The sequence below is a fragment of the Megalops cyprinoides genome, chromosome 3 (assembly GCF_013368585.1).
Source record: "Megalops cyprinoides isolate fMegCyp1 chromosome 3, fMegCyp1.pri, whole genome shotgun sequence".
Taxonomy (NCBI): Eukaryota; Metazoa; Chordata; class Actinopteri; order Elopiformes; family Megalopidae; genus Megalops; species Megalops cyprinoides.
The window spans coordinates 12,838,852-12,860,310 of NC_050585.1; the positions used below are offsets into that span (position 1 = coordinate 12,838,852).

At 48.5% G+C, this 21,459-nt stretch overlaps 1 protein-coding gene across 4 annotated transcripts in view; it reads right to left on the reverse strand.

The window, feature by feature from the left end:
* abr (ABR activator of RhoGEF and GTPase) overlaps nucleotides 1-21,459 on the reverse strand; it is a 133,436-nt gene that overhangs the window by 49,481 nt on the left and 62,496 nt on the right. For all 4 annotated transcript variants that reach the window (XM_036525816.1, XM_036525815.1, XM_036525817.1 and 1 more), the window contains 8 exons: nucleotides 19,973-20,025; nucleotides 18,601-18,741; nucleotides 16,734-16,855; nucleotides 10,570-10,738; nucleotides 7,332-7,454; nucleotides 6,270-6,345; nucleotides 5,746-5,850; nucleotides 2,169-2,243 (listed from right to left, as the gene is read on the reverse strand). In XM_036525816.1, the coding sequence (XP_036381709.1) occupies nucleotides 2,169-2,243; nucleotides 5,746-5,850; nucleotides 6,270-6,345; nucleotides 7,332-7,454; nucleotides 10,570-10,738; nucleotides 16,734-16,855; nucleotides 18,601-18,741; nucleotides 19,973-20,025 (864 nt within the window). The remainder of the gene's footprint in view (nucleotides 1-2,168; nucleotides 2,244-5,745; nucleotides 5,851-6,269; nucleotides 6,346-7,331; nucleotides 7,455-10,569; nucleotides 10,739-16,733; nucleotides 16,856-18,600; nucleotides 18,742-19,972; nucleotides 20,026-21,459) is intronic.

Genomic DNA, 21,459 nt, shown 5'->3' on the forward strand with positions numbered 1-21,459 from the left:
CAAACTGCTGTCAGCACCTCAGTAATAAGCAATAAGTAATAAGTACTATTTATAAGCAAAGCAAATAGAACACTGTATAGATAACTGACCTAGATGATCGCTGTTGTTAACATTTAATGCTCTCTTTCTCGTAGTTATCGTCACGGTTTGGGTGTTTCTTGTTGCTGTTCTTAAGTGTGTGTCAGGGCAGAGCGGCTCTTCTCCACACAGTGACAGCTCTGAGAGACTCGCTCTGCTTCAGAGACAGGCCAAACGCGTATGCATGCAGGCCGGCCGCTCATTAAAACCTGCTGCTTGGTGGGCGCGGAGGGAGAGTGATGCCCTGGTCTCTGCTGGCCGACTGGTGGGGATGAGCTCTCTCATGGCTCAACTGTGGGCGGGACACTGAGGGGGCCCCGAGTGCTGCAGAGCTACCTGCCAATCAGGTTCCTGCCTGATGTTCTCCGATTGGCTACTCCAATGACCCAGAGAGGGTGAAAGGGTTCTTGTGCACACTGGCTCAACCTCACAACATAGTAACTCATGGATTTGTAGAATCATGTACAGAGTTGGGCAATATTTATAAGCCTTTTGCAATAGAAGTCTCTCTCACACACACACACACACACACACACATACACACACACACACACCCCACAAAATGCAAATTGGTGACAGATGAGCCGTGCATTCCGCGATGCCTCAAAGGCTGCGTTGAATCAATAATAAATGCAAACCATATGCAAACTAAGAGGCTGCAAACAGGGGGAGAGATTGAAGAAGAAAAGGGAGAAAAAGAAGAAGGGAAACCACAGAGCAGGCCCCGGGCGCAGCGGCCCTGTAAGGATGGCCGGGGCTTCTTCTGGGGGAAACGAGGAGAGAGCGGAAACATGCTGTAGCACTTTATCACTGACGCGGCACGTTCCCCGCGAAACGCCGGCGGCCGGAGGAGGTGACGACGTGCAAACGTTCGCGAGCGTTTATGGGCCGGCGCTGCGCAGAGACCCGCAGATGCTGAGGATTGACAGCTGGGGCACAGGAGGCGGGCGGACGTGCGCGATTCCCAAAGGCAGGGCAGAGTGACAGAGCTCCAGAGCTGAAGGAAACTCTGACACTCTGACACGCTGCAGCGCCAATATGATTGCAACCAGCACAGACTTCAGAGCCCTAACTAAAGAGGACAAGGCTTAGGCCCAATGCAGCACACGTATATTCACAGCAGAGACACCTGTGTGTTTCTGAACGTCTCCTACTCCCCAGAGACGGTAGGTTTTACCACACCTGCAAAAAAAGTGCTTTGTAGAGTCTACATTGCACATGTTGTAGGATGCAAGGTTTGAGAAGCAGAATGCTTACATAAGCCAAGCATCAGCAAAGCCTCCACAGACTCCAGAGACCGTAGCCAGAACTGAGTCAGGAGAGCACTCTGTCTTGGCGTCCACATCCCAGCGCTTATACAACCAGGCGTATACACACGGTAATGATGTCTGTGCTGTCTGTTCATGCATGACCTTATGCTTACAGGGCCCACCCAGTTTATTTTCTCCTCTGATTAAATGAAATCCTACAAGTTTCCCAATTTTAGCCTCTTCCTGATGACCTCACTCACTGCACCTGTGTTGTGGAGGCAGAGTTACTCTGGCTGTCCTTCCCCAGGGTCCTCCGAGCAGTGCTCAACACTATCCTCATTAACCCTTTCATGAACTGGCTGTCCCTGCTGCTGGGTCTGGCCGGGGTTGAGCTCTGGCGGGAGCGACTCTTTAGCAATGTTTACTTTATGTGTCCTGGCCAGCCCCTCGCTGGTGGCTCTGCAGCTCAGATGGAAGCAGGCCCTGCTCTGGGGGTCTTTGCGAAAGGCTTTGCTGTGGGGAAACCTGAGCCCGCTCTACTCTGCAGGGGTTCCACACAGCCAGAGAGCTGCAGGCACTGTGCCCTGCTGCTTACAGCAGAAACCTGAGACGGCGAGGAGGGAGAAAGGCACTGCTAATGGTGAAGAAAAACACACACACACACACACACACACACACACACACAAGCACCAAATATACAAACATTCTTATGTATACATAGTCATAAAAAACACATGCTTGCATGTGCACACACACAAACAGACACCCACTTCTGCTTCATGCGAGCACAGAGCCGCGAAAGGAAATGCTTTGAAATGGGGGGCTGCTCAGTGCACTTACTGGCTGACTCTTTGAAGCCCTTGGCAGAGTGGACGATCACATGGAGGAAGCCATAGAGCCCAGGAGATTCTTCATCTGAAATACAGGGAACGAGAAAACCAAAAGTGGTTAACAACAGTTACCAGAGGGGGAAAACAGCCTAACCGCCTAAAGCGCTAACCTGAACATTGTCTCGCATCTTTTTTTTGATCCCTCTATCCAATTCTGACCTAATAAAAGCCATATGGGTCGTGCAAAAGCATTTATTTCCTTTCCCCCCCGTTTCTCATTTGGGTAGTCAAACACCCCCATGCAGGAGCAGAAGCAAGGGCAGGGAGAGCACAGGGGGCACAGATGAAGGGGGTTTGTGAGAGCAGAGACCCACAGTCATCCTTCGCTTATCTTAGTATTACTTCACCCTGCCCTGCATTGTCCAGACCCCCTGTCACAGCAGTACCCAGGGCCGCCCCTGTGGACAGCCAATGGCATCCCAGGGGCTGCGGGCTGGGGCCAATCAGGCCGTACGGGTCCCCGTGATCCTCTGTCCAGGACAGCAGTGCCGTGCCCAGCTGCGCTGTTTATGAGACCGCTGTTTGAGCTTGCGACTGACTCGGGGCTGCTCAATCATTCATGAGCCCTGCGTATCGAGCGATCAGTGCGTGCAGAGAGAGACGCACTGCGGTCGGAACGCTGTCACCGAGGGGGAGGCTTTAACAGCGGTCTCACAGCGGCTTGTAATCGCTTGGTGACTAAGCAGAGAGGAACGCTGTAATCGGAGTCCAGCACTGGTCCTGACTAATGGAGTCTGGCTACCGCAGAACGCGCTCCGCACCACACAGACGCGCGTGCGAAGCGGAGCAGACTCGGTAGGTCTGTGCACGGTGAAGGATGTTGCTTGTGTCGGTATCAGCGTTAAAAGGCACAGCTTGGAGCCGGTGCCGTCTCTGCTTATCAGTGGGGGAACTGTGTGAGGTCCTTGCAAGGCAGAGCAGGACTAATTTCTCTCCCGGTGTGGGTGGCCTCCCTCCGACGCTCTCACGCGGTACAAAGGAAGCTGCGCAGACTGTAATAAATATCAGACCTAAACTTTCTCTGTTTGCATTTTTCTTCCCTCATAATTAATTTGGACTGTCCAGCCCTCTGCCCCGCCTCCTCCTGTAGCGCAGGCCGATTCGCTTTGGGGTGGCACCTTCGATGCGAGCCCGTCCCCGTCCCCATCAGGACCGCGGCCCCGTTGCCTCATTTGCCCCCCGTCGTCTCCATGGCAACCAGGTTGCAATCTACATGCCGGGGAGCCGGGGCGCAGCTGTGTAATCAATTTAGCTGACGGCTTCCAATCTACATTCATAACCCTGTGGCTGGCGGTGGCCGCGGTACTGCGCTCTGAGTATCTGCGCTGAGCGATGAGTGTCTGGGTGGCCCCCCCCCCATAACAAAGAGGCCCCCCTCACTTGTTTAGCCTCTGGCATGTCGGAGAGCCCGCCCCGGGATCACGCTGAGGGGGCACCTTCAGCCTGCGCGCTTCCTGGTAAATAAACCGAGGCGGGTGGCAGAGAGGGGCCTGTAACCGGAGGAGGAGTGTTTCCAGCTCTTTAGCTCGCCTGACCTGCACCCAGCCGCTCCGAGACGGGACGCGGGAAGAGAACGCCGGTCTGAGGGGTTAACCGGGGGACGCGGACCGGGGACAAAAGAGGCGCGACTGCACATGACACCGCACAGCGAGGCGGAGCCGGTGGCACTTCCCGCTGCCGCTCATCAAAGCAGCGGGGGCCTGTCTGTTTGACCCGACAACAGCAGACACAAAGAAGAGTAGCAGCCAGGGTGTGACTCCCTTTCAAGGCACGGTGAAGCTCCCTGAGAAATACGCTACCACCACGGCGACGCCGACGCGGTACCGCCCGCCTCCGCCGATCCCGGGCGCCGCACATCACTGTTTACAATCAGCTGCGCGGAGGGCAGAACCTCAGAGAACCCCGTGGGGTCAAGTGGATTAGGAGCTCTGAGAGGGGGGTATGGGAACAGGGGCCTCGGCTGTCAGCGGAGGGGGTGGCATTCCTTTCCACAGCTGGTCTTTATTTCATCGCTCCTCCGTCTGTTCCACCGCAAAGGGGAGGGGGCGGCGGAGAGCGGCTCTCCGGGGCAGAGAGACAGGGCACGGAGGGATCAAGCCCCTCGGACAAATCGGCGAGGCGGTGAAAGACACTGTAAAGGTGTAAGAACATGAATCTAATCTAATTCATGCTCTCATTTATGCCTCTATTTGTGCTTTCTCTGCCGCGCCACAAGGGGGCACAATACATTCAGAAGCTGCCAAAAACTATCTAGACCTGTTGATGCTACTGTGCCCTGCAACCCCAATCATTTGCAGACATCAGGCAGAACTAAAGTCACTTTCACATGAGATGACAGGAGAGACTGATTGTCATATTCAGCATATGCAGTGATAACGCAGTGTTCTAACCCACTTCACCCGAACACGGTGCCGCCTTTGATGCAAAATGAGTTTGTGCAACACACACCGGCAAGATGAATTTCGGCCTCTTTCTCGTCTCTGTACTCAGTACCCCAGGCCTGAAACAGCCTTTAAAGCCCTTCTACGGTCATGAGAAGAAACAAATCTTTAAGATACGTCCCGCAGAATAAGCGAGACATGCTGAAACGCACATAGAAACGGAGCGCGCACACCTGTAGGAAGGAGCATATCCTATAACACTGGATACTCTGCGGCTGGAGAGGAATTTCCTGTTATTTCTGCCTGCTCGTTTACTCTGTGAGTATGCGGTGGAACGCCAGATGGCTTAATGTCACCAAAAATCAAAACAATCAAATATTGAGTATCCCGTAAAGGAAACAACATGGCAGTAGAAGCAATCTCGGTCCCCTGAAGGCAGGAGGAACGGCAGAAGTCCTGGGCAGATTAGAAGCAGATTGTAACCTAGATTCCTTTGAAAGCGTTTCGCCGGGGGAGAGAGCAATAGCACATGACGCTCTCAGAGAGCTGAGGGATTCGGTTCCGAACAGAAGCGTAAAGAGGGCCCCGCTCGCTCAAAGAGGCATATCCATTTCAAAGCACATTACAGCGGCCATGTCTTCATTTACCATCTGCAGCTACCTTGTGAAAGCACTTGTCAGCACGGGATGGTGAGACACAGTACGTGACCAAATAATCACGGATTATTTAGCACGGGTATGCTACTTTTAATATTTGTAGACTTTACCTTTTCAGTATTTTTGGAATTTTGCATAAGACATGCTGTTGCACAAAGTGAAAATTATGAAGAAATGATAGAGCAATAGCATAAAAACATCCGCATCAATGAGAATTCAGCGTATGTGGTTCTGAACTATATTCTTACCTGATAACTATCAGGGAAGAAAAACTAAGGCTATTTGACCAAACAAATTCCAAATAATTTACCATATTACCATATTACAAATAATATGTAACAATAATTAACCAAATAATTCTTTACACTTTACAGAAACAGGGTAATGTTGATGTTAAAACATTAGATGACCTAAGTGAGCTGTCTGTGAGTTTCTACCTCCCCCTAGTGGCTGATTGAGGCACTGCAGGAATAAGTGCTGATCCACCCACCGTCTTTGTTACTGGTGACAGGGATGTTGTGGACGGTTCTCAGCTTGAAGCAGGAGCCAGTCAGCACCTGGAGCTCCACAGAGCTCAGCACACAGGCCTGAAGATCTGTGGGTACAATCACAAATGCATACCTCATAATTTAATATGCATACATATTGCAAAGCAAGAAACCAGTTTCATTTTTTCCCCACAATATCTTTCTACTTCAATAATGAATGTACGCTCTATTTCTAAGTTAACACACAACACACTTTTTGCAAGCAAAACTTGCTCATGTTAACTTTTTTTTTAATTAACTACCACACCACAAAGCAGTTAGACCATATTTCAGACTCTCTTTTTCATCTTTCTAGGCAAATCTGTCAAAAGTGAAGGTGAAGCTGGACATTGTCTTTCTGTCGAAGTCCTTTCCTTTTAAAACAAAATCATTTCTATTTTGTGTAACAGTGTGAATAAACGTGTTAACAGAGTGTAAATGGGACAGATTCGTGCGGCAGGCCTGAACCCTGCAGTTAGAGTCCTACCTTTCTTCTGCAGTTTCTGAATGGCTTCCCTCCACTCTGACCGCTCGTAATCCGAGGACAGCAGGAACAGGTAGCTCTGGGGGGATTAAAAGACACGCACGCAGAATTTAGACTGGTTCACCTTCTGAAAAGTTAAAGAGGCAGAGATTTGCTTCTGGCACCTATAATGTATGCAATACTGTTTGGGAATGTTCTCATCCAGTTCACCAAGGAGGGTTTTCCCCCTGCTAAAAGCACTCGTGTGCTGGTACATAATGAGACGCTTCTGCTGTTGTCAAACTGCTGTTTGTCTAAATACCTTTTTATCACGATGGTATAATTCTCCCCTGTCACACTTGGTAAAATGCCATGTTGTAATACTTCCGTGCAGTGCATGTAAGTATTACATCCCAACACAACAGCAATGTGACGTGCTGTGTAGCGGTGTGCTCTATGATAGACTTTTGTTAGGAGGAAAAAGAAGGCCATACATTTTCTCCACAGGAGTGTATGAAATCATGATGGCTGATTTTCATGACTGTCCATAGCCAAATCCATAGCCTACCACATGCGTGAGGCAACTGTTACTATTTCACTCATCATACTCATGATAGAGTTGATTGATGCTGTCTGATGTATATTAGGATGATGTTAACAACTGATGTCAAGAATGTTAAGGTGGTGGAATGTTCAGCATTGATTAACGTCCCATCCATAGACTGTCACAGCTGCAGATCACTTTCAACACACCAATCAGCTTCTTTATTTTAACGGGCTGTAAGCACAAATTCAATGCTATTCACACGCTGGGAATTCAATGTAACATAATGATGTCAGTCTTTCAGTTCTTTGGAGGTCTGTATTTGAAATAAATGTTATTCTGAACACTAGTTTTGCTTATCCTTTTTGGTTTCTGCAAATAAATTGGTTTCTCTGGCCTCTTTATGGCATCTGAAGATAATTTGACCATAAATGTACTGAAACTGAATTCACAATAGCAATGGCTCCCTCTAGTGGACACACCTCTAAACGTTAATAACACAAGATGGAGGCATTTGCATCCTTCATACATTGCGCTTGTACCTTGCCGTGCTTGTTGTGGATGCGGAAAGGGATGGTGGGGGAGTGTAACAGCAGACAGGACTCCTGCTCGTTCATCTTCTTCCTCAGACGATCCAATGCTCGGCTCTGCCCCTTAACAGCCTTCTGTAGATGCGTGCGCACACACAAACACACACACACACACACACACACACACACACACACAGAAGCAAAGAGAAAAGGAGTGCCATTAAATTAGCCAATCAGTTCCTTGTAACCTCTGTTTCCAGGAGTCATAAACACCAAGTCTTTACTTCAGTGCTACTCATGCAGAAGCTAAAGGCAAAATAAAACAGCTGTTAATAAAGTTCAGGCCATGAAGCAGGAAGAAACCATCAGATAAAAAATAAACAGCTTTCAGTTTCCAACCACATCAATGCATTGCATCAAATCTAATACTGCTGCGCTGTTAACTGCAGGACAGCCGAAGAACAGGAGAACTTTCGACCGTAACACATAACATCACTCAATAAAACTATAGTCGACTGATTTTTGGTTGGCACTTGAATAATTTAAATGACGAATTGGTTAATTTTAACAGTAAATCTTAAATGTCAACCAGCTGTAGGTACAGTGTTCATCACACACCAGGAGGGAATCATCACTGTGTTTTCAACACCAGCTACGTCTGGAAGCCATCCTGTTACTGTGCATTTTTGTCCTGCCTGATCAAAGCAGCTGCTCCTTGCATCCGTTTTACAGGCAGTTCACACCAAACCCATTTAAAGTAAACGTTTTATAGTATTCTGGAAGCAATATTCTTTTGCTCCTTTTTGAACTGATATCTGCTAAAGGGCTAATGACATCTTCTCTCAAATAAAATATTATTGATGGGGAACATCAGTTACATGGAACATGAATTACTGGAAATATAATTAGCACTGAACCAACATCATACGCTTATACCGAACAGCCTTTGCCACCGGTCATCTAAGAACAGGAACAATGGCAACAATGATCGAAGATCTCTTTAGCGGAGGCAAAGTAGATGAATTATAATCTGAATGGCCAGTTGCATTAATCTTAATGTGACACTTTTACTCTCATCTATTTACGTCCAAAGCAATCAAGTCTCGTTAATGAAAGCTTTGAAACAGCACTGCAGGTGGTGGCCTAAAAACTCTCAGGGAAGGTTATACTTCATTCCTGTACCAGTTTGATCCAGCAAATTATATCTGTACATGATAGCTGGCACCTTGGATTGTTCTATGAGAAAAAGAAATCCAGGGCAAGCCACTGGCTGGACATACTGTGCCAAGAATGTATCCGTTAGCCATTAAGGGCTACGGACTTGTGTCTCTGTCTATGTCTGTCCCTCGTGTGCCTTCTGTGCTCCTGCAGCCCGGCCCCTGCAGATCAGCTTTAACCCGCCCATCGCTGCTTTAGTAAACCTATGAGGCCCCTGCCCTGGCAACTGTTGGAGGGAAGGCCCTCTCACTGCCCAACCTGACGCCTAGTAATATCTGGACTTGAGCAAATAAGATAAACTAATGGATCTTTCATACCAGTCCACTGTTCATTAATATTGTACTGTTTTCCAGGAGTCTCTCTGCCAGCTTTTCCTGGGGGGTCCTGGCATCATTTTCCATTTTTTCCCCATTTAGCTTGGATATCTCGATCCTCTGGAAACTGAAATGTTCAGAGCTTTGTGACAATTCAACTATAAAAATTTGCTGTAAGAAATACAACTGGATTCTATTAAATTTTTCCTATGAAACTTTCCAAAAGCCCTTTGAAATAATTTAGGACTTTTTGTACAGGAAACAAAAATCAAGCTCAAGCTCAGATTAGACACATGTTAAAGGACATCTGTGCAGTAAGAGCCTTGCCCTGATCTGTAAGAAAATCTCCAGAAAAAAATGAATCAGAAATCAAATGGTGCTCCTGATTTGACTGATTTGAGTTGCACTGTGTTATCCAGAGCTATCACTGCCACCATGAACTTCAGGCCCCAGTGTGTTATGGGTACGACTGTTAAACCAGTTAATGTTACGTTTATTTTGATCCCCGCCCTCTAAACACATTACTCATTTCCTTTACAGGGAAATGACCCCCAGATAAAGAAATAAATTGTCAAAAATGTCCCTAACAAAAAATTTAGACTTGGCAGGAGGCCAAAAATTCGTTCCGTACAGATATTCCCAGGCCAAATTAAAATGTTTTCCGAGCCCTGCCTGGAAGCAGCACGAGAGCGACAGTCATTTTAATCAGAGTCTTTCCTCCGCTGATTGGGATCGCTCCTGTGGGGTGAGTCTATCACAATGGTGACCCGTTCCTGCCCCCCCACCCCCGCCTAAACGCTAGTAATCACCGTCGGATAATCCAGAAAATGTAAAAATTAATTTGCAGACAAGCTTAGGTGTTACATCAGGGGCTGTTTGTGGTTTTTCAGGAGTGGGAGGGGTGTAAACAGGCGATCGTTAAGAGTCCCACTGAGTTCATTAAGCGCAGGGACGCTGTAAACATCTTTCTCACTCTGCCGTTTTTATTTACTTGAAGGGGAAACTTGTGAAACAGTCTGTACCTGCCTCGGGGGGGACAAAAAAAAACACCCACGGAAAAAAACTGGTGTCTGTGCTGAGATTACACTTTCCAGACTCCTCTAACACAATCGTCCACTTGCGACGTTGTTTATAAGAGGGTGGCTGGAACAGATGGCTATCAGAGCGTCCGCCCTGCGAGTATCCGTCAGCGCGGTCACTTCCGCTGTTCCCGCTGTGCGTGAGTCACCCTCAGCCACGCTTCGCTTCCAAATAACCTCTTCATCAGGGACCCTCCCGGGGGAGCCTTCCAACAGCAACAGCAGCACCGGCACACAGCGGGTCCGGCCTTAATAGCGGAGTTAACAGCTTTGGTGAAATTTATTAAAAACAAAAACACTCCACACTGGGGGACAGCAGGGAACGCCCAGGGATCCCAGCATGCACTGCGGTGTGCAGCCCAGACGAGGCGAGCCCCCTGGATGTGTAGGGATGGTGGAGGAGGGTTGGAGCCGGTCCCAGTGCTCCACATCTTGGCTAGGGATCAGTGGGCAGTGGCACTTCCTCCCAGGTCTTTTACTGGAAGCGGCTCTGCCCTATAGTGACCTCAACTGAGAGCGAGCGGCAGCCCTCTTTAAAAGTGGGTGGAGCCACGGCTGTAACCATGACCACTACCATTCGGATGTGATGAGGCCACTGTACAGCCGAAGGATAGAGGGAGGGAAGGGTCGGTACCATACCTTCTCCTTCTGGATCTCGCTCTTGATGGCAGAGATTTTGGTCTTCATCTCGTCGATCTCGTGCTCAGGCAGCGTCTGGACGTGGGTGCAGGAGTCTGAGTCGTCCAGCGTCTGGAAGGTCAGGTCGGCCAGCGGGATGTACCACTTGCAGTCGTACTGCTGGTGCTTCCTGGAGATAAGCAGGGAGGAGACGGGATCAGGAGTACGGGAGACCTAAAAGAATCACCAGGCTAATCATCCTATAGAAACAGGCAGAACACTTTTCCGCTAACCCAGCTTAGCTACAGGTCAGCTATACCTGAGGCAACCTGAGGGTGTTTCCACAGCAAGCTGACCCAGGCCAACAGCACTTTGGCCCCCTGTGCATACAGTATGATGGCAGGCAAGCCCTGAGCACAGACGAATCACATATAGACGAATAGGTGTGTCTATCCTGTGTACAATAACAGAGCCAGAATGTCCTGTACCAGCTACTGTAACCCATCCTTGATCACGTACCATCCATTCATAGTTCATGCTATGAACATTTCCTTAACCATATCCAGAGAACCTGCATATAATCAGCATCATTCATTACAATCTCCATGATGTAGTCTCTCCAGTTATATGATAACTGTACAACTTTGGGGAAAAAACTAAACCATAATTGATCTCTAGGTCAGACTCTGAAGATGGTCTTGGGTCAGCAACACTGGATGTCACTGCCTGTGGGGGTCATGATGTATGGAGTTCCATGGAAATATAACCTGACAGCACTTCCGTGTAAGATGCATTGAAATGCACTGACGACTCACACCTTAAACCTATTCATAACACTTCAATCTTCCCGTTCCCTGTGTATTCATGTAGGGTATTACTGCACTCTCACATCTTTGTGCTGAAAGGTGGCACAGGTTATTACAGGGCTGTGTGACAGATTGACACATGTTAATATGCGGTCTGTCATTCTCTGTCTACTGCTGTTCACATGGCCTTGTTGTATGCACTTTTTGCTTTGTAAATCTCATTAGCTAAGTGTATCTGAAGAGTGAGTACATGTAAACATAAGCTGTTGAAGGGAAATGTGTGGTATTGCGACACCCCAAAGAGTTAGAAGTGTTGAGTATATCTTACACAATGAAGATTCTCTAAGCTCTACACCACTGCGATAGCAACTGTTTGCCAAGAATATAAATAACCTTTACAACTCCTGGGCATCTTCTGCCTTCTCCCTGTTCACTTCTCTGAACAATCGGCAGAAAAAGCTATTTTATGTGTGGCTTCTATCCAGAGACGAAGAAACAATTTACACACAAAATGCTGTCTTTTAACAACAACAAAACCCCCAGAAAACTCAACTCGCTGATTCTGAGGGAAAACATCTGCCTCAGACGGAACCCGCTGGGTATATCGATTTTGTGACGAGCTTGACAAAGAGAAAAGTCGTATAAACGGACAAAACAATTCTGAGAGAAAACTTTTTTCTGCCTAATATGGAGCCCGCTGGAGCGCACTGATTTTGCGACAAGCTGAAATGGGAAAAACAGGAGGGTGACGGGGGGGAAATCCGTCTCGCTCGCCATCAGCCCGACTGCTCCTCCACAAAGCCCTCCTTCCTTTTTTAACGCCCGGCATCATTAGCAGGCAGGTGTTTGGCTCACGAGGCCCTGGGGTGCCGTCACAAGCTCCGTCTGGCCGGCTGGAGCAGATCTCACTCTCACCCTGCTAACCAGGAGGCCAGTCAGGGATTTCAGACTTTTATGACTAGCGACAGCCGAGGGTGACGTTTCAGACACTGTGCAGGCCACCGCCTGTCACTATTTAGCTTTCCATCTTCATTCATATTTATTTACAGTATGATAAAAAGAGCGGTAATCAGGTACTCATTAGCAAGGCATTTTGGAATTTATCTTGATTTGATTGGGGAATCTGTCATCTCGGAGGCTGGGCGGTGGTCACAGTCTTCAAATTTGTATGGCTTTGGGCTTGTTTATTCTATGATTATATACTAAATGAATAATTGTGAAGGTGTGTTGTTTTACTCTTACACTAATGGTTACTATTTCTTTTATTAGTAATAACTAATAGTCTATTATTGTGTTTGTGTACTTCCCGTACCAGTGTTGTGTGCTACATGGACAAGTAATAACAGAAACAGTAATCAAAGGAATGAATACAACGGCGCAAACCCTGGGCCCCTGACAGACCCTCGATTAGTAGAAGGCACTCTGCTCCCAGGCCTGACAGCTGAGAGCCACTCCATTCAGGACACCTGCGCTCTGCTGAGGGTACAGGAACTCGCCGTCTCCTGCAGCCGCGGCCCCGTCGCCATCGCCTCTCCGCACGCGCTCCGAGTGGCGGCAGCCAATCCCTGCGCGCTGCCCTGCGGCCCCTCTCTTATTCCACTGCTCCCACTGAACCGCGCTTATTATCACTGCTGACACCGCTTTCCTCAAGCCTTTTGCTCTTCCTTGCTGCAATTAGGCCTAGGTATAAACACACTGCTAACGCGCATTATTATCCATTTGAGGAAATAAAACAGGGAAATTTCCCTAGGCCAGATGAGGACGATAATGCGTTGGAAGGGCTGGGTGCTCACGGGAGATTAGAGAGAGGGTCCTTATTATCTGTCTGAGACAGAGCCGGCAGCTGGAGGTAAACAGCGCATGAATACGAATGGGGTTCCTTCTTTTTCTTTTTTTTCCCCCCTCAGAAGTCCCGCTGAACGACGAGGCAGGAGGGCTCTGTTGTCTTTGTTTTTATCTCGAGGCTCCCTCCGTCTCTTTCCACAGCTCGCAGAGGGAGACTTTAATTCAACGATAACTTCAGTCAGACACGACTCGCGACTCCCGAGATGACGAGGGCCATTAAAAAAACAGCACTGGGTGACGCGGTAATGTGTGACAGCGAGATTATTTTTCCAATACATAATGCATTGGGGGATATGGGGGGGGGGGGGGGGGGGGGCGGATGTGGGGGTATCTGAACGCTGCCCTCCAAATATCAGACGGAAGATTTTTTTTCTGGTTGTTCCTCAACAGCAGTTTATCACTCTCTCCATTTCACGCCTGGCTGCAGCTGATGAATGAATCTGTTTTCTGATTTTGCCGGGCCACAAAGGCACTCAGTGCTGGGCGAACATAAACAACATTCACATAGCCTGCACACAGCACTTACACTCCTCACGCATAGGCCAGAACAGGAGGGGGAAAAAAAACAGAAATGAGAATCCATTTCTACAGGGTCAAGCTGTCAACACACTGCAAATGACTCTCAAGCATCAGCCATCCATGTACGTATTCTTCTTACATGCTCTTCTTGGTATAAAGCTAAAGACCTCCAATTCTGATTGGCCTGACTTTAGCAGGCGGGCGCGGAGACTCAGAGCGTGCTTTGAGATGACGGCGCCTTTGAGGGGGCTGTTGATTCTTTGTTCGCGGCCTTTAATGTACTCCCTGCGGGCCGGGTGTCTTTGGGCTCCCGCCTGCCTGCGGTCGACCCGTTTCCCCCTCTTCCATGTTTAATGAGACCCTCTCCTCTGTACAACATGTCTGCAGATGTGGCTCACCCCCCCCCCCCCCCAACGCCCTCCCCGACAGCTGTCAGACTCACAGAGCGTCACTGGAGAGAGGGTCTCGTTTGCCTCTTTGTGTGACTCTTTGCATCTCTCTTTAATAAAACCACATGTCCACTGAGCAATTATATCCACTGCAGAAACACCCAAATTTATGCTTATTTTCAGAAAGGGCTTCACTGTACTGCAGTATTCACAGCAAATCAGGACTCTCTTACATTTTTATGCCCAACCATGATAATCATCCGGCTCAAATTTATCTCAAATACATACATATATTATCTTAAATTAGAGGTCTGCATGGAAAAAATAAACTGGGGAGAATAAATTAGGACGTCCCCGTTTTCTGTATTAAACAAACTCCGGGACAACACGATCCACAATGACTGACAGATATTTTTCTAAAAGGACTCAATCGGATTAAGGTTTCATTGTATTAACACGGCCGGATTGGAGCGGGATGCCCTGTTTTAATTAGGTCTTTCTCCGGCTAACGCTAATCCAGCAGGGAAACTGCAGATAAAGTGGCCAGTTTTGTGTTTGAAAATAATTTGGTGATTTATGAACGGTGTCCAGGACAACGCAGGAGACACCTTTGGAAATGGGCACTTTTACTCAGTGGTTTGTCACAGTGTTTATGAACTCAAAAGCCGAGATACACTGAAACCAATTATCAGGTGCTGACTGCCATCAGTCAAAGTCAACTCATCTAATCTCACTGACAGCAATAAGAATTGCGAGGGAGAAAAAGAGACGGAAGCCACCAGAGGAATTCCTCGAAATGTACCAATTCATCTACGGCTTGTCAAAACAAACAATTCCTTCTATAACATGTTTCCTTTGCTGTAAAAGATTACCTTCTGTACGGCTCCTGTACTTGGGCATGTCGTGCATGTTGCACTAGAGGCAGTTTAATGGAAGAGAGAATTTTTATAAAACATATTTAAATAAAGTCTAGGGTTCATGGCTGCATATGGGGCTATTCAGGCTCTCACCTAATGGTCTATTAGCATAGAGTAATGCATTTAAGTAGGTGCTGGTTGGGCCATAACATTGATTAATGAACTGAGGTAAGAACTCAAGCATCCTTAACGATGACTAATGAATTAAAACAAATGTTCTTTACTCAGTCTGAATTCATTTCGATGACTACCAAACTTGGTGTCAGGTTGACAGCAACAAAAAATGGTGATGTCTCCCTAAATTTGGTGATCTAATTGCAAAGCCCCCATAATTGATCTCTAATGGATGTAATGCTTATTTAGCTGAAGCATGCGGAACTGATTCAAGTCAAAGGTGGTCTAAATGCGATGGTCTACTGCTGGGCTGCTTATTGCACTGTATGTATCATTCATCCCGAAGGATATCAACAAACAAAACTGTAAAACTGTCTCTCTTATGAAAGCAATAAAACTCAACACAGCGCAGAGGCACAGAACGACAGAAAAACGCTGTTGACTGACGAGAAGGGGGAGAACTGACACGGGCTAAACTGCAACATGCCATAAAAATCAGCGCTCATGACTAATCTGCCTTTAATGAACTTGCACGGGAGGCATGGAGGACAGAATTGTGAGCCCCACAGACGGGGCAGAGGGAGCGGATTGTGTCTGCGAGAGAAATTAAGCGCACTCGATCATGCTGAGTGCCACTTTTGCAAGAGAATTCTCCGAGAAAATAAAAAGTAATTTGGGACGTGGGGCGAGGGGGCCGGGGTACGTGACGGCACTGCAGAGCAGGGGCTCGGCTTTGTTCGGAGCGAGATCTCTGCCCCCGCTCGGCTCACTCGGCCGTTTCTCAAAGAGGAATCGGTGACATCGCCGTCACAAGGAGAAAAAAGGCAGCACGGCCCCTGTGGCTGAATTTCCCCTGTTCTTTTTCTCTGACTGCAGGCTTTATTGGGGCATCTGGCTCACAGTCTGTCTCCCTGCTCCCTGTGTTGCAGAGGCAGAGAGTACGCTGACTGCTCAAACAAGAGCCCAGGCTGGTTCTCTGGGAGTGCGTGCATTGATTCTATTTGCTTAAGTGACGTGTGAGAGACACAACTATGAGTGTGAATGGTGGCCTGTGGGATAATGAAGCACTGTACTGCAGTTCTTCTTCACACTGAGTGTCACTCATTAACCCCATGCACGCTGGCCTTTTAATTGTGCTCCCCAATCTGATTTTTACATAAGATACTAAATGGGATGGATGCCAAGCCTGCAAGCGCATCACTCCAAAATTCCCAGGCTCAGCCAACATCCTTGTACTGAACTACTGGGATGCAGGTACTTTGAGGGGGACTTTTTGTGTGTCCAAATCCAGCTCTGTGGAGCATAGCGTTGCTGAAACTGAGCTGTGGCCAGATGGAGAGGCTTGTTCATTCTTCGTGAGAGTACACACTATTCATTATCACCCAGCCATTATCTATCAATACCATCTGCTGTGCTTCAATATCATCAGAGCAGGCTGGGGCTCAGATCCATACGCTCTATCCCTGAGTTACAGTGACAAGCAGATCAGTTTGGACTCAATGTCACAAAGGACAAACACAGCGCTTGAAGAACCCGTCACTCTGTCCAGCACCCAGCTGGAGGTGAGTTTGGGCAAACGCAGGAGGTTCACCTACCCCACAGCCGTCTTCTTCATCTTGGCGCAGAGGAGGAGGTCGGTGAAGAGGAAGACGTGACGCAGCTTCCTGGAGCCCTCGGACACCTCCACCAGGAAGCCATCCTTCACCAGCTGACGGGTCTGTCGGAAAGACGAACAGTCAGCAAGCCGCCGCCCACTTCCCCCGCTGCAGCTGTGACATCACATCCTGTTTCACATTCAGCACCTGGGCCCTAACAAATCTGCAAAGTTCATGGCTTTTGCAGACACTCTGCCTGTTTCCAGGGGAAATACTCATTTTAATTTAACAGATGCACAGTGATAACAGATGTACATGGATGAAACATTACCCTTAAAGTTTAATGAAAGAGCACCATGGAGAATGCCGATATACATATTTCTATCCTGCTTTTAATGTAAGAGTTTGTGATGTCAACCACATGGTAATATGCAATTTCTGCTATTTTGATTGAAAAGTCGAAGTCGAACATATTTCAAACCTGGGGCCAGGTTTGTCTTCTGATAGGCAGGCCTGCCTAACTGGCACTGTGAAACGATAGGGAGTGAGTGTCCGTTAAGCCTATGTCTGTCCGTTTCCCCTTTATCGCTGACAAGCTGAGCCTGACCAGACCAAAGCTGCAGCCAAGGATATTCTATATTACGACCAGGTATTCAGCTCCTGCGTTCCTCCTCTCCTCCCTACTTCCTTGCCTCGGAGCCTCCAGCGCAGTGCATGATGGTATGGCTTTTTTCTTTTAGACCACACCCCCTTCAAAAATATTCATAAAGATCCAGCAAATCCAGACACTTACAGCTTCAACAATGACAGACAGCGCTTTCAATGCAAAGCACACCGAGCTGACAGTCTGGCAAATGCATAAAATATCTGCGCTGCGGCCATGTTCTCTAGGAGATGTAAATGAATGCAGACTGGAGCCTTCGAACGAATTCCTGACAGAAATTTAGCAGCCGTTTCGGGGGGCAGAGAAGCAGACGGCAGGGCCTGAAATGGGCCTTTACCGAGCGCACGGTGGGGGAAAGAGAGAGCTGACGAGAGAGAAAGGAGAATAAAGGCTGGGGGTGGGGAGGGGCCCCATCAAACACCTGACTGAGTGAACACCTGATCAAAGCTTTGGAGTGAAGCGGAGAAGAGGTGCCCCGCTGATGGAGGGGCTGGGGGGGACCAGATGGCTGACAATGTGGCAGGAGAGATGGGAAATGGAGCACATCTCCAGCAATAGCCTCCCCCTTCCTTCACTTCTTGATGGCTACCCCTGTGCTAACCGAAAGCAGCCCCCACCTTTCAGCGTGAAGCAGCTCTCGCTGTTAAAAAGCAAAGGGCGTCTATGACGCAGGTCTGTCTGCGGCGGTTTAACAATGTCTACAAGCTCTAACAAGGACAGGATGACAGGTTATTTGCATGTATGAGATCACCCATGAGATCAAAGCCACCGGAACCTTTATGCTGGATGCATTTTCTTCTGTTTCTCTGCATGACGCGCAGACGTCATGATTCATAATGCCTTCATGGCTGAACATGTTCTTGGACGCAGTCTTACTGAAGCTCGTGGATCACAGCTGAGTGAAGATGAATCCGACATCACCTTCACTCTGCGCTGGAACACCTCGCATTTTAAACTGCTAGATACGATTACGTATGTATGGCTCAGTTACTAAAACTCAGCCTAAAAATGTAAATCATATTCAAATCGCCTTTCTGCTCCTGACTTTGGATCATGGGTAATTCTGCCTTGAATGGAATTATTGTTACCCCCTAAATGATGTTTGGAATGTTACTGTAGAAGTGGAACCATGGCAACGCTCTCCCTTTAGAATAAGGTGGTTAAGCACGGTTGTGATCGCAGGCCGTCCCCCCTGGCACGCACCTCTCCCTTCGGCGTGGTGACGGCGGTCCTGCGGGGGTCGATCTCCTCGTTGATGCTGGACAGGAAGTTCTGGGATATCCGCAGCGCGTCCTGCAGCAGAGGGAAGTCGGGATGGTCCTTGGGAGTGTGCTTCAGCAGGTCCTGCAAGACGCATGGCAAAAACACTAAATGCACCAGATCCAGGTCTCTCAAATTACAAGCAAGACATCTGCACTGTACTACACACAATGCCAATCCATGAACATCAGAGTACAGAGGGCGGCCTATTATTTCATGCCAACTGCATCGGCCATGGTGTCCCATTTGTAAAAGAGCTAAACCCTCTACAATGTCTCCTATGTGTCAAGAGGATGATTGGGGCTACCAGGCAACTAGTGAGCCATTGGTTCAGTGAGATGATTTCAGGTTGCAGTGCCAAGCAGTGCTTGAATGTCTTTAGGAAAATCCTGGAACATGCACTGTGTACCTACAGGGCCTGTGCTGCTGGTTTGCATAGAGGTGACCTTTACAGGAAGAGAGCTGGCCTTTGTCAAGCTACACTCCCACCGCTTTATGCAAACACGTTAATGAAACGCACTCTGCCTGACAACGACAGTGACTCATTCACACTAAGGCCTTCTCACTTTGGCTGCACTATAGTGCCTGAGGCTGATAAGAGCGGCTTTATTCAATAGCCAACAGGAACGTCCTATCTGCCCTGTCCAGTGAGTGAACACAGACAGTGGGAAAGAGAGGGGGAGCAGGGCAGACACAGAGGAGTAAGGGATATGCACGGTGTTACTGAGCTGTTTTCTGAGGAGGCAATGCCGCTGCTTTTAATAACGGGCAGGCAGCTCAACTCACCTTTCACATGAACTGACATTACTGATGCTTTCTACAAACGTCAGCTTTTAACAATGTATGAGAATGTCGCTCTAGGTATCTAAGGCATCTCAGTGAGTGAGAATAAAACCCATAGGTATCTGGGAAGAGTGAAGGAGAGGTTGGGATGGATACACTTCTGGGGAAGTAGGGGTGGACAGACCCCTGAGAGAGGAGAGAGGGGAGGTAGAGATGGATAGACCCTTGAGAGAGGAGAGAGGGGAGGTAGAGATAGAGAGAGAGAGAGAGGAGAGAGGGGAAGTAGGGATGGACTGACCCCTGAGAGAGGAGAGAGGGGAGGTAGGGATGGATAGATCCTAGAGAGAGGAGAGAGAGGAGGTAGAGACAGAGAGAGGGAGAGGAGAGAGGGGAGGTAGAGACAGAGAGAGAGAGAGGAGAGAGGGGAGGTAGAGACAGAGAGAGAGAAAGGAGAGAGGGGAGGTAGGGATGGACTGACCCTTGTTGAAAGGGCCCGTGCTTTGAGGAGAGGGAGAGAGGGAGCCGTACTCACATGGAGAACCAGCGTGCTGCGGGTCACACGGTCGATGGGCTTGTACAACAGAGCTGCAAAGGAGAAGAGAGAGGAGGAATCAGGAAGCCGCCTCATCGCTCCCATAGATCACAGCGGGGAAGCACAGCGTAAGCACTGCTCCCAAAAGCCTATTACACGCCTGAGCGGGCATGAGGTCTCGGCGACGGAGGCAACGTGTCTATCACCCCGTCCGACATCTCCTGAGCGCTGACAGAATTACAGCGCGCGGAGCAGGAAGCCACGGCGCAGCCGACGAGGACTGAGCTCGGCTGCGGCACTTCGCCCGTCGTGAGGACGGTGACAGGAGATCGTGGGAGAAGTGCCATCATGTCCCAGAAAGTCACGGCTTCCTTCAGTTCCACAAACGGCCAGGCTGGTTTACTGGTCAAAATACAATCACTGTCGGAACAGCTTTCCTGTCCCGTTGCTAATAATAATTCATTGTTATCAGTTTGGGTGATATTCTTAGTGTATTAAACCCCCACCAACACAAACACGAAAGATTTTTATCTGTTGATGACTGTGAGTCAAGGAATTCCCCAGCCTCCCCCCAATATTCTAATTTAGCCTGAGTCACTGAGACTCACTGCCAAAGCTGGTAGTTTTCACATGCATCACTGCCAGCAGCAAGGTCACTAAATCCCTGAACATGCACTAGCCACGTCGGTGACAGATGCAGTGGTACAGTAGTATGTTTTATCCAGGCGGTCTCAAAGTGAATGTCATCACTGTAATCAATCAGCTCTCCATGACTCCAATACATCCAACCAACTACATCACACAAATTCCACATGCTCACAAAAAGCCTCGTTTACAATGTTGGGAAAGGAGCTCACAAGCACTAGAACCGTTAATATATTAAACCGTTAATATATTAACTGTTGCAGCCTTATAGGTGAAGAGACCTTTGATCCCAGCGTCAGTGACGGAAGCAAAAGCAGGCTGCAGAGAACCACAGCAGTGAAAAATCTGGGTTTGCGATTTCCACTGAATTTCAGTTGGTACAGACATCTTAGATGACTCACATTTCCTTATAAGCCAGTGAAAAAAATGATCTGTGGTTCGTTGGTTTTTATTAGTTAAAGAGGCAGAGCTGCCCCCGCCACCCCTCCCCCCCTCTCTTGTTGCTAAGCCGGGGGAGCAGGGCTTGGTTCTGCTCTGCCGCCCTCGCTCCCCGGGGCTCGGGCACCAATCCTGTTGCAGCTGCGCTGTCAGAGGGGCCGATCTCCCGCGAGGCTGGACGCTGGAAATGAAATCGCCTCCGGGGCAGGAGGGCGCGAAAGCCGGGGTGCGAGAGACGGGGAGGGGAGCTGAGACAGGAGAGGCAGCCTCCACGGCCCCCAACCTGGCTCTCCGAGACTCTCCTGTCATTCAGTGCTAAATGATGACCTTCTACAGTGCTAGTCAGACACCTTGAGAAACACCAACGGGGCACTAATGAATGTTAATCAGTAATACATTATGAT